The sequence below is a fragment of the Temnothorax nylanderi genome, unplaced genomic scaffold (genome assembly GCF_030848795.1).
Source record: "Temnothorax nylanderi isolate EJ_2023f unplaced genomic scaffold, tnyl_v1.0 TNYL_tig0012_pilon, whole genome shotgun sequence".
NCBI classification, from domain to species: Eukaryota; Metazoa; Arthropoda; class Insecta; order Hymenoptera; family Formicidae; genus Temnothorax; species Temnothorax nylanderi.
Genome location: NW_027249074.1, coordinates 467291 through 484402, shown reverse-complemented (window position 1 = coordinate 484402; position 17112 = coordinate 467291). Strand labels below are relative to the sequence as shown.

Genomic DNA, 17112 nt, shown 5'->3' with positions numbered 1-17112 from the left:
TTGAATTAAATTTTACCTGTCTCCTGAAAATTGTGAATTTTTTACTTGTGACAGTGTATTCTTCTCGGGGTGCGATAAATTAGATATTTTAACAGAATGCTTTTATTGAGCTTAGAGCCGTCTTCACGGCAATCTTTAGAGCGGATTTCCTATTAAAAGCGAAACTTAGCTTCATTACGGAAATGTCTCCGATATCGGTCGTCTTTGTTCCAATCCAGAAAACTCGACGTTTCGAAGATCATCGGCTAGGATTCAACCGAGGGTGATCATCCGATCTTGGAAACGTCGAGGCTGGACCTGGCGATCGAATCGTTTTCTCGCGATGACTCATTATTCCTTGTAATGGAAATCTATGTAACGGGAAGCCGCGATTGCGACATGCAACGCGGAGTTTCGCGGGCGACCCCGTGGATTTTGGTTTCTGCTGCGTTTACAAGTTTATCAGGTACAAATATCGCGGATCTTTGTACCCGTCAGACTTTGCTCAGAGTCACGCGAAAGAACTGTTTCATGTCGACGAGCGTCGCGGATTGCGTCATTGTCAGTCGGCCGTTGCGCCTCGTCCTGGAAGGTGCGCTCGCTATTTAAGCTGGTCCCTGCGCGCCGATTGTCACGTAGAAGCCATCTCCTCGTCGAGGTGGAACATCAACGACGATCGAGCCACGACGATAAGTATCGGGATCGACCAAGCGGTCATAAAGTTGCTAGAGAAAGTTTTGTTATTCTTAATAATGATATGCGCGCAACGATAAGCGAAAATATGATCATTTTCGAGTTTTGCATTTGGATGGACGCATTTTAATTGCACACTTGAGTGGACATTTTTCAATTGTTACCAGACTTTTAAGTGTTACCTGCGCCCCCGTTTAGAAAATGGACAGTTACCAGGATCATCATCAGGTAGGTTTATCTTAATTCTTTTTCTTAATAAACAGAAGATTGGGAAACAAACGTGCGTATATAATAGATTGATCAGTTTTATCGCGCGATGTGTCACAGCTGCCCCGCTTATCTTCTCTTCTATCTTAATCCGGTTTCCGTAATATTCAGTTAAAGTCGCAGTCAACATTGATCTGCAAGTGTATTAACTTTTATTTTGATATCAATGTCGAGTGCAGCGAGCATCTGTTTTGAACGCATACAAAATTTATCTCAGCCTAGCGATATAAATATGGCTTAATTAACAATAAATATCGATTCTTCTCGTATTAATGATTATCATCGCATACGTTTCTATAAAATTAAAATCGTGCTTTATTTACGGATTTTTTCACGCATTATTTATTTTACTGTGCTACAATTTTCGATCGGAAGCTTCTCAGCAAGTGAAACCTGAAAGAAAATTTCTCTCGAGCCGGTAGGAACAGTTTTTCGCTATCCATTTTGAATTTCTTTCGGCGTACTTCAGCTCGTTCCATTTTTTCGAATCTTCCGCCTCGTGCGCGACTCGTTCGAAATCGCTCGGGCGCCGTGATTGGCCCGAGCGACGGTGGCGGCGGCGGCGGTGGGGTGGGGGGTGGCGCGCGGCCAGCCCAAAGGTCACCTTCAGTCGGTCGGACGTGGCTGTGTGGCGGCGCGGCAGATGTCCGTCAGAGGTCAGAGGAGCGTGAGCAACGGTGGGACATCGTCGTCGTTGCGATCGTCAGTCGCGTCTCTCTGGTGAGTCGAATCGCTCGTCGTCGACGATCGCGATCATCGATCGGTCGCCGATTTTCAAGCGCGCGGCGCGCACCGTCGTCGCGACGCCTGTCATCCACACGCGACTGTCAATTGATCGGTCAAAGTGGTCAAGTGGTTGCGAGTCTCGTCGACTCGCTTCGAAGTTTCGAACCCGATCCGCGTCGTATCCCGATACTGCCGAGCTGGCGAGTTGACATTTTACTCGCTGTTTGATCTCGTTTTAGGTGGCTGCCGAGGGTGCTTTTAGGTTAACTTCTCGCTAGGTAGGCAGGCATGATTACTACGCTGCGGGAGAACAGCTATAACGATTCACGTGACGCTTGTAAATAGCATGGACTCCGATCTCGGTGAATGCCAAACAATTCGACGGACAATAGTTGCATAAGAGGAATCGTGGAATTATCCTCAGAATACGGATCGTAATTGTCTTCGAACGATTGATTTTCTTCGCTTGATGCCTGGGCGAATGGCGATGTTGCTCTAATTAGAGCATCATAGAAGAATTAATTGTCATCGCAGCATCCGTCGTAGGAGCATATATATCTCGCGATGACATACTTAATTGCATCTCACGCGAGATGTTTATCTGCCGTTATCGCGTGTCGCCGGAACGAGCGCGAGATCGGAGCAACGTCTTCGAGAACCTCGAGATTCGTCTCGAGTTTCGCCGTCGCGGTTCGGCGCGGATCTTATTTTTTTTCAACTACGGAAAATTACGAGCTCCGTGCTCCGTTCTCGTCTCTCCGCGTCGCACTTGTAAATTAGAACGTCACGCGACGCGCCGGACGGAAAAAGCCCTGGCGACCAGCGATAACTTCGCAGCCGCGAAGTTGTTGACGCTCCCCCCCCCTCCCCCCCTCGCTTTGAAACGCAGCCAGATTTCGTTCGCGCACGTGTTACTTAATTTTAAAACGCGCTACTCGCGTGTCGCAACCGCCAATTCCGACAGCTCCGGATTGACGGAACTCTTTTAGCATTCGAGCGTATATTGTCGAGCCCACCGGTCTTTTTAAAATATTGCAATACTTATATATATCTGTACCTTAGAGGTAAAGAATTGTATCTTCAGTTTTTGTCAAAATGGAGTTAACTTAATTTTTTAATATACCACAAGCTTAAGGCTGCGGTCCACTTGACGCTACAAATGCTTCGAAGCATTTCTCTTCTCTTTTCTTTCAATGAAGAAAGAAGGAGAAGAAGAACGCTCCAAAGTATTTGTAGCGTCAAGTGGAGGCTGCAGCCTTTAAATTGTATAATGATAAATACGTTTATTGACTTCCCTCAGGGTTGCAAGGCGTTTTGTAGGGACGTTTCCCAACCCTTTATTCCATTCTTATCCAATACTACCCTTTCTCCTCTCACTTAACTCTTTGGACCAACGGTTTAACGTCTCTTTCCGAAAGACGGAGCCCAGTTTGCTCCGCACAAGAGCCTATCTTGCACGGAGGGCGCAGTTTTTCGGAAAAAACTTTCCATGTTACATGGCTCTAGTGGACTCGAACCTAGTTCCTCAGATTACGAGTCTGGCGCTCTACCACTAGACCACACTGCCGCCTTAAATTGTATAATGATAAAGAGTCTTATGTCCATTATTACTAACAATAAGATACAATGTTTAGAAAAAGTCGTATTGGAAATTTTCATAGAAATAAACGTTAAACTCTGTTTTCTCTAAATATAAATTTATAATAATGAAGATTCTTTACTTCTAAAATACAGATTATTCTCCTTAACGTATCTATTACTTTACGTATTATGCGCGAATTGGAGTAATACAATCAATTTGCAAAGGCACTTTTGTTTCATTGAAATAACTCCATGTACATTTCTCTTTTTTATATTGCTTTTTATTATGCACAAATTAGAATACAATTAATTGGAGTACGTACAATAAAGACTGATTTTCACGCAATAATTTACTCGCACGATGGGTAATTGGCACAAAGATATTCCGCGGTATACTTCATCGTTTTTTATTACGAAATGAACTTGTAAAACAGCTGCGATATGTATGTATCTCGAATTGATTGAAATAAGGTTAAAATTTTGGATTAATGTAAAAATTATCGTGTGGAGAAAAATGTCCGAGACCCGTCGAGCCGCTCGGTGCCGTTGCACAAATGCAATTTATTCGGAAAGTTACGCGGAAAGCGACAGCGATTCGGACGACGCTCCAGATACACGCGGAAGCGCTGCAGAAATGCAGGATGTAGATGCGAAGAGAAGCTTGGCGGATTCTACCAGAATTGAATCCTCGGTGATGTCCAGAGACCCCTCGCAAAAGTCCATCGCGGTTGAAGTACTGAAGAAGGTCGATGCCGATAGAGCGAGCAGGATCAGCATGCAAAATTTAAAGCTCTCTTTGTTATTTCCGGAGGCAAGCTTGCGCTCGTTAACAATGTCACTTGCAATTCCGTCTTCTTTTTCTTTTATTAGAAGAGGATAAAAATTTAAATATGATAAACGTTAGAAAATTTCCGTCCGGACAGATGTTCTGGGGACGCGGCTTTGAATCGGTTGAAGAGTTACCAATCGGCTCCTCGTTTGAGATAAAATTCGACGCGGCCGAGGAAGAATACGCCAGAAGCCTGCGTTTCCCGCGGTTTATGAGACATAAAGTTATGACCTTGCTTCTTGTTCGATCTCTTTGTATCTACTGTCTGTTCATTGTAAAATAACGCATAATAGTAAAACATAAAAATTGTTACATCGTTCGACGCGCAAAATATGGAAGATTCGAAAAACAAACGGCGAGTACAGCTTATAAAAAATGTCAGCTTTGTATACGAATTTTTGTATTACAGAGTTATAAGGAATACTGCAATACAGTCATGGCCGAGGACGCGCCTCAGAAGTTTATAAAACCTGGGAGCCACAAGGGCAAAGGCATCGCTGTATTCACCAGTGGTGGCGACTCTCAAGGTATTTCAGAGTAGTCGTATAAATTGCGTATTGCGCGTATTTTGCAGTAAACGCAATTAAATTCGATATTTCGTTTTTCAGGAATGAATGCCGCCGTACGAGCGGTCGTGAGGATGGGCATCTATCTCGGCTGCAGGGTGTACTTTATCAGGGAGGGCTACCAAGGCATGGTAGACGGCGGAAAAAATATCGAGGAAGCTACATGGTCGTCCGTATCTTGCATCATTCATAGGGTACGCGTTAAAGCAATCATTACTGCAATATTGCATAATCATTTGTTCGTATATTATTAACGTATAGTATCCTTTTTGTTTCTTCAGGGTGGCACAGTAATCGGCTCCGCTCGATGCCAAGAATTCAGGGAGCGTCCCGGTCGCCGGAAGGCCGCTAAGAACTTGGTTAGCCAAGGGATAACTAACTTAGTGGTTATAGGTGGAGACGGTTCTCTTACTGGCGCCAATCTCTTCAAGGAAGAGTGGCCTACGCTTCTGAAAGAGCTCGTCGAGTCTGGTAAATAGAGAGAACGTTCAAAAAACTGTTGCTCGATCCCGACGATCTATCACGTGTAATCGAGACTAACGTATTACTTTTCGTTAGGTGATATTACTGTCGAGCAGAGCGAGAAGTACAAGCAGTTGCACATTGCCGGTCTAGTAGGTTCCATTGATAACGATTTTTGCGGTACGGATATGACGATTGGTACCGATTCCGCGTTGCATCGTATCATTGAAAGTATCGATGCTATAGTTAGTACAGCTTACTCCCACCAAAGAACGTTTATAATGGAAGTGATGGGTCGTCATTGCGGGTAAGTGCTGGCTATGTTATCGATTTTGTTACCGAGAAAATGTAGATTTATATCGGTATACGATTTTATTGTCATTAGTTTCCGAATGTAGAAAAGTGTCACCCGCGGTTTGATTACAACACGATTTAGGACACGAGATTTAGCGTCTGTTGTTATCGCGCCGAATCAATGTTGACTCTGGAACTTGAAACATAGATAAACGAACGACTTTCGATTAGGTATCTGGCTATCGTGGGCGCTTTAGCTGCGGAGGCAGACTATGTTTTCTTCCCAGAATGTCCGCCTCCTGTCGACTGGCCTGAAAAATTATGTAAAAAGTTGGAGCAGGCACGTCTAAGAATATAGACTTTCTCAAATTTTATAGATTGCATTGCTAATTTTTTTTACTAACTTGACTAAGCGTGAGGAATGTGTTTTTTTGTATATGTCAGTTTTTTTTGTTGCTAAATGTATCCTGATTTCATATTGGATCATACACGACATCCTGAATGTATATTTCTCTGAACAGTGACGTAAAGAGGAGTGCGAACGAAAAATATACTTACATTTCTCTCATCATCGCGCATCAATTAACATAGAGTCAGATGTATAAATATAATAACATGTCCGATGGTACTGAAGATAATTAGATGACAGAGCCTTTCTCTCAGGTACCTGACATTAGCGTCAAGTTTGTCTACCGAAGCCACCTATTGCTTTATTCCTGAATCTCCGACAAGTGGTGACTGGGTCGAGGAGCTATGCCAAGGTGTGCGACAGGCACGTTTCTCAACCAGTCGTTACTTTAAATTATTATTAGTTAAAGTATCTGGAATAAGCAATTTAATCAGTAATTTAAAGATATACGAGAAAGTCAGAACGTGTTTGTGTATTTTGTACTTTTAAATGGTATAACTTCACTGAGATAATCAATTACAGCCAGATTTTGTACATGTAAATTTTTTTTTCCATTCTTCCTGTTAGAGCACTTAACGCAAAAATTTATCACAGATATGTTAGTTTCTATCTACATTTTTCGATCAAGCATAGCCTTACAAATTCATAATCAAAACCTGATCATGATTGATTATAATGACGCGCAACATTATTTTGCATAATATTTTTAAATATTGCATTGAAGTGAAAGTAGAATTTTAGAGAGTTACAATATAACATTACAGTTATCTGGCTCTGGTGGCAGCTATATGTAGCGAGACTGATTATGTTTTCATCCCAGAATGGCCACCCGAGCAGGATTGGCCCAACAAGCTGTGCAAAAAATTGTTGCAGGTTCGATAATATTTTTTTTTAATTTTTTAAAGCAAGTATATTTATTTCTCCTGATTTATTCAACCTGCAAGATAAATAGCACAAATTGCTTCCTGCAATTCACGCTTTGTTCCTTTCATACCGCAAACTGTTATAATTATTTTAATTGCTTATTTTGATTTTATTTTACTTTGGATGATGAAGTATTTGCTATATGCTTTGAAGGCACTTTTCTCTCCCAATATAGGGAAATAGTAATATTATTTAATAAAGTCAAATGTGCATGCTATACTAATTTATAACATTGTGTGTATGCAACGCTATTCTAACTTAAAAAAATATAACATAATTCTAGAAAAAATGTAACATAAATCTGACATAATTCAAAGACTTACATTTTAAATAATTGTATTATCATCATTAATCTATGTAATCATTCAATGGATCATTATTATGCTATTGTCTTTAATTATCTTTACTTCTATATTCTTTTACAGCCTGCTTTTAGATCTATTCGAACAAAATTTAATTTTAGCACACGCGGAAGATTTTTATTATTATACAATTTTCCTTTCAGGAAAGACTCACTGGTCAGCGGCTTAATATTATTATCGTGGCCGAGGGAGCTGTCGACAGAAACGGCGATCCAATCACCGCTGAAAAGGTGCGCAAAATCGTCGTAGACAAATTACAGCAGGATACAAGAATCACCGTTTTAGGTCATGTGCAAAGAGGTGGCAATCCTTCAGCGTTCGATAGAGTTTTGGTAAGATATGTCGGTTTAGGACTTTTAATATCGAGATATATAATAAGTTTATGTATTATTTTTTAATATGTATTTGATATTTTTTAAATACTCATTTTTTAATGTAACTTAAAGCTCTCTCAATTAACATATTTATTTTTTCCTCATGTACAATATTACAAAATATAATATATGTATGTCAATTATTTTGAGGAATAAACGTGCGTTACAGGGATGCCGGATGGGAGCCGAAGCGGTAATGGCTTTAATGGAGGCAACACCTGAAACAGGAGCCTGCGTCGTTACATTGGACGGTAACCAAGCTGTGAGATTACCACTTATGGAATGTGTTCGTCGTACGAAAGCCGTAGCGCAATCTATGGCCGATAAAAACTGGGATCTTGCTGTTCAGCTTCGAGGAAAGTGAGTGAATCGATAAAGCACGTCGCTATACCAATACGCCAAATGTAAAGTACATTAATAAATGTATGCATCTGTTTATTTTTCTAGGGGCTTTGCACGTAACTTAGAAACGTACAAGATGCTGACTCGTTTGAAAGCGCCGGACCTAGATGATGCCAATAGGGTATAATCTTTTTCCGTTTACAACTAAGTTTATTCTGACGACCCAAAAGCTCTGCTCTGTATCTGACGCGATATTAATGTAGCATTAATATAAAGAAGTAGATAGGATACACGGCAAGAATTTTGGGTCTCTAGCATATAAAATAATAATAAATAATGTATAGAGTACTATATATATTATTTGATACTGCTTCAGGAAGTTAGTGGCCGCGCATTATCGAAGGTAAATCAGTTAAAAGCCTATAAGCATACATTCTTTTATCGGATTTTGTACATAATGTCGATACGAACGCAATCCCCCCTAACGACAGCACATTTTTCCTCCCCTAGCAATACACTTTATGTGGACAAGTGAGTTAATCCTTTGGAGTAGAGAATGTGTGCCTTGTGTTAGAAATACATATCATTTATCGTACTTCACGATCACCTCTCCACAGGCAAACGGAACGACAGCATTGTGCGCTATTTAATGTGCGATTTCATACATAAAATGCCGGTCTTTCAGCTTTCCGTGCACGTTGCATGATGCACCGCGTTGGCTTTCATTTTATAACCGGCGGTTTTTTTACAGGATCATTACACGCTGGCGGTGATGCATATAGGATCGCCGTCTTGCGGCATGAACGCGGCAGTTCGTTCCTTCGTGAGGAATTGTATCTATCGAGGCGATAAGGTACAATACATATATCTAGAAATTCTGAATGCCGTTCCGTGTGTTTTTGTTACGCTCAATTCTACGTCTCGACTTGCAGGTATACGGTATCTGCGATGGAGTGCAGGGCCTAACAGCTGGTAGACTGAAATTGATGGACTGGTCGTCCGTCACCGGCTGGGTCGCAGAGGGTGGCGCGAAATTGGGAACGAAGCGCGCACCGCCCCAGGAGGATCAGTTACCCAAAATCGCTCAGACGCTCAAAGAATTTGGAATACAGGCGTTGCTCATCATAGGTGGATTCGAGGTAACAAATCCGCCCGTACCTTGATTAACCGAAATTAAAAAACCGTCCAGAGATCAGTGTCGATAAAAGTGTATATTTTTATTCCCAGGGTTATCAGACCAGTCTCACATTTTTCAAGGCGAGGGACAAGTACGAGGAGTTCAGAATTCCTATCGCTATGATCCCCGCAACTATTAGCAACAATGTACCAGGCACCGAGTTTTCATTGGGCTGTGACACAGCTTCGAATGAAATAACGGAAGTGAGTTTTGTGATTTCTGTAGATTTTACTTGTGACTTTAGGATTTAATATCATACTAATACGTGTTATCTGTTAGATCTGTGATCGCATTCGGCAATCGGCGCAAGGTACTAAACGTCGCGTATTCATTATCGAGACGATGGGTGGTTTTTGTGGATATTTAGCGACCATCGCTGGTCTAGCCGGCGGTGCCGATGCGGCGTATATCTACGAGGAGAAATTCAATATCAAAGATTTGCATCAAGATGTGATCGCGATGGCAGCGAAGATGTCGGAAGGTGTCGAGAGGGGTCTTATTATCAGAAACGAGGATGCCAATGAGAATTACAATACAGAGTTTATGTACAGACTTTTCAGCGAGGAGGGAAAAGGTTTATTCAGTTGTAGACGGAACATACTCGGTACGTGTTTTTCATTCGCTGCTCTTTTAAGCGAACTTCTGGTTATTTCATTTGATATGGAATTTCGTCATTGCTGAATATTTTTCTATTTTAGGTCACATGCAACAAGGAGGCTCGCCGACGCCTTTCGACCGTAACTTGGGAACAAAGATGGGCTCTAAGGCGGTGGAATGGTTCAGTGATCAATTGAGAAAATGTACCAGCCCCGATGGCAAAACGATCACTACAGCAGCGGACAGTGCAGTGATGCTTGGTATTATCAGACGCCAATACAGATACACGCCATTCATGGACCTTATTGACGTTACCGACTTTGAGTGCGTATCTTATTGAACATTCTAACGACTCGTTTCAATTTCGCTTACGTGTAACGTAATACTTTATAAATTGTTTCAGACATCGCATTCCGACGTATCAATGGTGGATGAAATTGCGTCCGTTGTTGAAAGTATTGGCGAAGCACGAGTCGACGTACGAAGAAGAGGGTCTGTACATAACCGTCGAAGAGATGGACGAACAGAAGGATCCGCCCCTCGTATAAACCGTGAGATTAATCTCTTAAAGAGCGCCGCGGTAGATAACGCAAGATAGATATCGCTAATTGCGTAGATAGGCGCCGATTATTATTAAAAGTATCGCAGTATTGTATAAATTATATTACGATAATTTTACTTCTGCTCGACAAGAAACGAATCTTACATTTGTTTATTGAATTATGTGTATCTGAAAAATTCAACTGTGTATATTAGTGTGGTCATTATTTATTTAAGATTTGCACGCGATTTTTCATTGTATATAATTCAGTCAACCAGCAGATGTGATTGAAAATATACAGGGGAAGGGACGTTTATTTTATTTTCTTTCGGATCTATCTTATTCGTATCTTGAACGTTTTCGAGCTCAGGTAAGAAATGGGTACAAAAGCAGTACCTGAAGCGCAAAGGTATAAAGATAATATCTTCATAATGTAATACCTATCGGTGCAGCTTGCTGATAAGGCTCCGTTGGCAACGAGACACGGAACACGGTATTGTTACAGTATCTTATAGTAATGTTAAATTCACATTGCGTACATTGATGTATAGTATTGAAGATATAAATTAGAATTGGTATATGCAAAATGTAGTGTAGTAAAATATACCAAATTAGAGCGCTAAAGAAATAACGAGGCAATTAATCATTTTTAAGAAATACGTAGCAACACATGACTAAATTGGAGATATGCAAAACCAATATTTGATATGCTACTCGAATCTAGTACACACCATTTTCGCACGTATATTTAATTACTCAACAACGAAACAATTCGCGAAACGTTTATTAACGTCATTAGCAAATAGTGATATTATTTGTGCATTTTTGATGCTTTGGACATTACAGGTGCTTTGTAAGTTAAAAACTAACAGCCTCAAATCTCACTTCGATATTCCGTTTGCTTAATTCTTCAATATAACCAAGTTGGAACGCTTAATTATACTTCTTTTTTTTTAGTTGTAGCACGGATCGAGAAGTAAATCAGATTGAGAGAAATTCCAAGAGTTTTACAGGTTAAACATTCTGAACCGTATTTGTGGTCTACTAAGGCATAGGATTAAAAAGTAATGCGGTATTTTGCGTCGGTGAAAGTGTTTATCTTTCGGTTTAGCGTTACTCGAAGCTATAAAAGGCTATTGGAGAATATACCTGTCTACCTCAAAACATAATTTTGCAACGGTCAACGACTCGTAGGAAAGAAATTGACCTGAGTCGGCGCGTTAGTTGCGCATAACATTAAAAAAAATTTTTGCTAAAATTTAAGGCTTGTGACCACAAAAGTATTTAGATTTAATTCTTTTTCTCTTTCTCTATCTATCCATCTCTTTCTCTCTATCTCTCTCTTTCTCTATACTCGTATATTTAACTTTCGAGAAAGTCGTGCAAGTATTAATCTCATAATTGTTTTCGGCATATAAGATAGCGTTCGTCGTGTCCTTACGAGATTTTAGAAACCAGATAATTACATTCTGGTACCCATCGAAAATGTCTTGTGCAAACTCTTACTCGTGTTCGTGTGAGTTCATTTAAGTGTCAGAATAAAATTACCGACGCGTGATTTTAACGGGGAATACGTGTAAGACGTGAGAAACCTGTGTGCGATAGCGTGTGCCATAATTTTTTCAACGTAGTTAACACGCACTTAAGAATTATGGAGCTCTTAATGAATTTTATTCGAATGCTGATTAGCACTCGCAATACTGTATTTAAGATTGGCTTACAATTAGTATGTAGCGATTAATGCATGCTGCGAGAAGGAAAACTTTGAAAGTACAATGATGTGCGCATACGTTACGATTTACTCGACTGGAGTTTTAAACGTAAAAAAAAATATATATATATATATATACATAAAAATTATTGGACAAATCGCTTGTTTAAAGTCGTTCTGAAGTATATGTCTACTTACTAGTATACGACAGATAAAATAGCTCTTGTTGAAAAGCGACAGAATAATATCGCTTGTTTAAACTAATGAAACTTGTTTAAACGACCACGTAGAAATCACGTTTAGCTAAAGCGATTTTTGGCGCGACTCTGGTATAGCAACCAAAGTGTACCAAACTGTATCGGAACGTTTTCGTGTGTTTGGTAATTTGTGGTATTGTGGTATAGCTGTTTTGGTACGTAGTTGGTTGATACCATGCTGTACCAAGTAATGAAGCAGGATACCTGTTGGTACTTGTTATTAAGTTGCAAATACGCGCCAAATATAACACAAAAATTTATCTTAGATTCGGTATTTCAATCACAGTTATCATATAAGCACAAGTTTTGAGTTCGCGCGTATAGAAAAGTAGCAGTACGTTTTAACGCAATGTTGCGGTACATATTAACAGAATAAGCTCCGCCTCTATCAATAGCAACCTTGGTATATGTACCAAACGATCGCCAAAAATCGCCTCTAATGTCGTATCAAGAGGCTGAACTGTTGAACGAAATAAAACTGCGACGATACGGGAGATACGATAAGGCTCTCGCCAATTATCTGTGCATAAAATTGTAATTTGTAATTGTAATCTGCATCGGTGTGTATGCTTATTATATTTCTTGTACATTTCGATAGGCTTTATTTTCGGACAAGTATACGTATATTATAAATTGTAATCAGGAATATTAATTTTTATAAAAGTTTTTTTTTAATTTTAATGTACAAGTAACTGCAGGATCGGGACAGAGAGCGTCTGATTACAAAATTAACGTTTGATACGAATTGGATATATATCGAGCTTCTGCCGGTACAAATAAATCACGTTGATATTTAATATCCTTCAACATATTCCGTGCAGCCGTTTTGATTCACGAGCCATTGATTAATAGTGTATGTACATATAATTATCGAGCGCCGTATATCATACACTGACACCGTTCTACATACGCAAAAATGTACAAATAGTACTTGCATAATGTCGACCTGTTAGCTGCCCGTCACTAGCGCAATAAGAATATTAAAAAAAAATGATGTAGATTATTTTTAAGATTTTCAGAGATATATTTTTGACTCATTGTTGATCAATGAATTTACATCCTACCCAGCAGAGCACATATATGTATAGTATTAGAGTTGTCGTATTTATTTTTTTTTCCGACATTAAATTGTCGACGTCGCTGCATGCTTGACGGTGCGGTAGACATGAAATTGTAATTCGCCGACAATCCCGGAGCGTCCCGCGAATTGATTGCTGCGCGACGAAACGTCTAAATTTAAGAGAAGTCGCTACACATATTACGCACGATGTTGTATCCATGTCGTGAAATAAACTATATCTTCTAAAAGTGTTATCCAAACATCACCTAAATACATTATTCTTTCTTGTAAAATAATGTTATAAAATACTGTTACGTTAAATGTTGTTATAGTTATATTCACAGTTATATTCTTTACAGAAATAATTTTAAAGAATGCTTATTAGCATAAAAAATTAATAGGTTCACACTTGACAAGGACCAAAACCAATGGTTCTAACATCGTGATGATTATAATTAATAAATCTGGCCAGTTAGGCAGAGTAAAAATCATTGTTAAATTCTTTATATTTAAATGCTGTTCTTCCTATATCGTTTTCTCTCTATTTTATCGCAAGAACGTCGTTCATTAAAAACGCAACATTTTTTTCAATTCAAATCCGCGCGAGATGCGCCGGGTACGTCGCCCTACAAGTCAAGCGAGCGTCTGAATCGAAGCCTTCCTCCGAGTCATTATCGCTGTGTTCCTCTCTCTGTCTCTCGCTGCGTATCTGATATTTTCTAAAATAAAATAAAAGATTAAATATGAATTTTTTCGTACGATTGAGATGGATTAGGAAAGGAATTCCGGAGACGCAGACGAGCATCAATAGTCAGTATGACGCGCGCGGTGCCAACGGGTTGTTAAGAGAGTGAGCGCCACATTGTTGGCGATGTTGGCCGCCGCGTGCGTGGCGTAAGCGCGCATGACGTTTTCCACGCCGTGGCCCTGTCCTCCCGAAAATCGGATGATGGAAATACGTACACAAAGAGAAGGCACATATACGTGTGCGCTCGAAGCTTCGGACAATGGACGAGGACAGCCACATAATAATGTTCTCTCTTTTTCTCCTGTGTTATAACGCGAAAGATACTGTTTATTGCACAATCTATTGTTAAACTCCATACAAATTAAAATACGATGATTTTTGTATTTTTTAATAAAAAAATAAAAACATTGCGCATAGCAATTAGCGTACAGCATTACATATAAACTTGTAAAAAGAAACATTTTTCTCAAATATTAAAATATAAAAATATTATTCTTACATCATTCAATATTTTTGTACATTGCTTTAATTTCTTTGAATTCTTAATTATCTAAACTTTAAGTTTCGAAACTCCTCAAAGTGATGGATATAACTCCGAAATTATATTGTCGAGCCCTTAAAAAGTTGATGCAAAAATATTTTAGATACGTTCGGAATCGTATTCTCCAATTTTTTGGAATTTTGGAAAATTGTTGGAATTTTAGATAGTGCAATCGCTTTGTCAATTATGTTTTTCTGACACTTTGCCGATTTTTGAGATTTTTAGTTTTGATGATTTGAAATCCCGAATTCCGTGATTCTTGGATTTCAGATAGCGCGTAATCTCTTCTCTCGACAATTATGTTCTCCTGATACTTTATCAATGTTAAAAATTGTTATAGCGTTTTCCATTGGGAAAAACTCACTGGCACTGACAGCACTGAGTGCTTGAAGCGTATTTCATTGGTAAAATTAGTGAGCATGTCTCTGAAAAACTCAAAAACTGAGACACTGACAAGGGAACCTCGCGAACTCAAAAATTCTGATTTTAATGAAACTTCCCACACATGTAGGAAGGGTAAAAAGATGAATTTAGAAATTTTTTGTTGCTGCTCAAAAACGGTTTTAAGGTGTGAAACCATCACTCATATGTAGAGCAGCTTTTTGCTTTTCTCGATATATTTCGAAAAGTATTCGAGATATCAAAAAATGTTTCTTATAAAAGTTTTATAGTAAAAAATCTCCTCTATTCAACAACATTGAATATATTTCTTGTCGAAATATTTAAAAAATTAAAAATGCATTTAAAAAATATTTAATTTAAAAAATCTAACAATGCCATTTTAGGTAATATAACAAATAAATTTTGTGAGTCACAATCAATAAATTATGAATTCTTTAACGAATTTTAAATTATTTTTTGCCAAATTTGATCAGTATTTCATAATTTTTAACATCAAGTATTAAAAATTATATTTCTATTAAAGTTTACTTTAAATTAAATGACAAATAAAACTTTGTGACCCTCAACTATTTGTTCATGTCATTCTCAATGACCCCTTTCTGCATGTCATCAGTCAACTGTTATGGCGTGTCACGCGCTGCTTTCGATGGAAGCAAAATTTTTTTCACACAACCAGAGAAATATATTCCGGAGAGATGGATATTTAGTGATCCTGACTGTATACCATCCAAAAATTGCATCCCTACGCGTACCAGCCTTTCGGGGTTGGTTATCGCTATTGTATTGGAAGAGAAATCACCGAGATGGATCTCGCTATATTTACCTTGAAAGTATGTAAACTATTGCCTGTATCGGCTTCGTCGCGGACAAACACCTAAAGAGAATATCGTCGCAACCCCCAACCTGGGGGACCGACCATTCTGGACCAACTGCTTAACGTCTCTTCCGAAAGACGGAGCCCAGAACACGGAGACACGGAGAGCAGGTTGAAGCCTTCATTCGTTCAATCCGCGGACAGTTATGGCCAGTCTACAATAAGTCGTTAGTCGTTAGTCAGATGTCGGAAAAAGTCATAAAACGTATCGTAAGGCGATCGGACTAATGACTCATTGTAGACTGGCCATAACTGTCCGCGGATTGAACGAATGAAGGCTTCAACCTGCTCTCCGTGTCTCCGTCGCGGCGGCGGGCGCGGGCGGACGCTCTCCTTTGTTCTTTTCGTAGCTTTTTCTCTTCAGCTCGACGCGAGTTTCCGCGTTTTCCTCCGGTCGTCACGGCTGTCCGCCGAACGAGACGGACGAGAGGGACGGCTGTCTCGTAGAAGGACAAAAAACCGCGCTGCGAATGACACCACGGATGGACATTACGGCTGCGGTCCACTTGACGCTACAAATGCTTCGAAGCATTCCTCTTCTCTTTTCTTTCAATGAAGAAAGAAGGAGAAGAAGAACGCTCCAAAGCATTTGTAGCGTCAAGTGGACCGCAGCCTACGTTACGTGCGCGAATCGAGATGAGAGACGCGCGAAATAACAGATCATTACGACTCGGCGCGGCGCGGCGCGGCGCGGAGCCGGCTCGGCGCGAGTGCGTAAATGGGCACTTATACTCGCGGTCGTAACTACCACCGAAACACAAGAACAAGTTCGGCTCTTATTGCATAATTTAATTCGAATATTTTTTATATTCTGACCCTCTAATTCTTATTATTTGAATATTTATATATTCTTTGTATCTTTCTGATCTTTCAGAAGCTGCACGTGTTATCGATATCGAATTAGAATTGAATGTAGATTTTGAGAAAAAAGTTCTTAAAGGAAAAGCGATTTTAGCTATAGAAGCAAAACCTTCATGTAAAGAATTAGTAAGTAAATATTTTTTCTGTACTACGCAAAAGTTTTGATTAATACGTAACATGAGGAAATTAGATTTTAGATACTTACAAACTAAAGGTATCAAAAATTAAAGAACATTTTGACAAAAGTGATTTAGAGAACAATTTAGGAGATCATGATGATTCACTAGGAAGTGCACTAAAAATTTCATTACTAGAAAATAAAAAAAACCAGTTTACAGACAATCGGTAAATATTAAAAAATTTTTAAATTTTTTAAATATACAGATATTAAAAACTATGTAATATATAGATATTAGAAATTATAGAGACAAGTAATTGAAATACATATGGTTGTATAATATTTTCAGACACAGAATTGAAATTGAATATGAAACCAGTCCTGAGTCTAAAGCATTATACTGGCTAACACCAGAGC

At 39.2% G+C, this 17112-nt stretch overlaps 1 protein-coding gene across 9 annotated transcripts; it reads left to right on the top strand.

The window, feature by feature from the left end:
- The first annotated feature begins 569 nt into the window (after window positions 1-569).
- On the top strand, window positions 570-13411 carry Pfk (ATP-dependent 6-phosphofructokinase). 9 transcript variants are annotated; one of them, XM_071697406.1, is made up of 18 exons: window positions 1571-1659; window positions 1905-1943; window positions 4485-4602; window positions 4684-4835; window positions 4923-5112; window positions 5200-5410; window positions 6571-6679; window positions 7236-7424; window positions 7636-7826; window positions 7914-7989; window positions 8185-8211; window positions 8319-8339; window positions 8560-8661; window positions 8741-8947; window positions 9036-9188; window positions 9265-9589; window positions 9684-9906; window positions 9986-13411. In XM_071697406.1, the coding sequence occupies exons 3-18, from the start codon at window positions 4512-4514 to the stop codon at window positions 10128-10130; spliced, it is 2412 nt and encodes an 803-aa protein (XP_071553507.1). In that variant the 5' UTR covers window positions 1571-1659; window positions 1905-1943; window positions 4485-4511; the 3' UTR covers window positions 10131-13411. The 9 variants fall into 9 exon arrangements, with proteins under 9 accessions (XP_071553501.1, XP_071553502.1, XP_071553503.1 ...); XM_071697400.1 differs by lacking the exons at window positions 1571-1659; window positions 1905-1943 and adding an exon at window positions 570-900; XM_071697401.1 differs by lacking the exons at window positions 1571-1659; window positions 1905-1943; window positions 6571-6679 and adding exons at window positions 570-900; window positions 5629-5737.
- Window positions 13412-17112: the final 3701 nt, after the last annotated feature.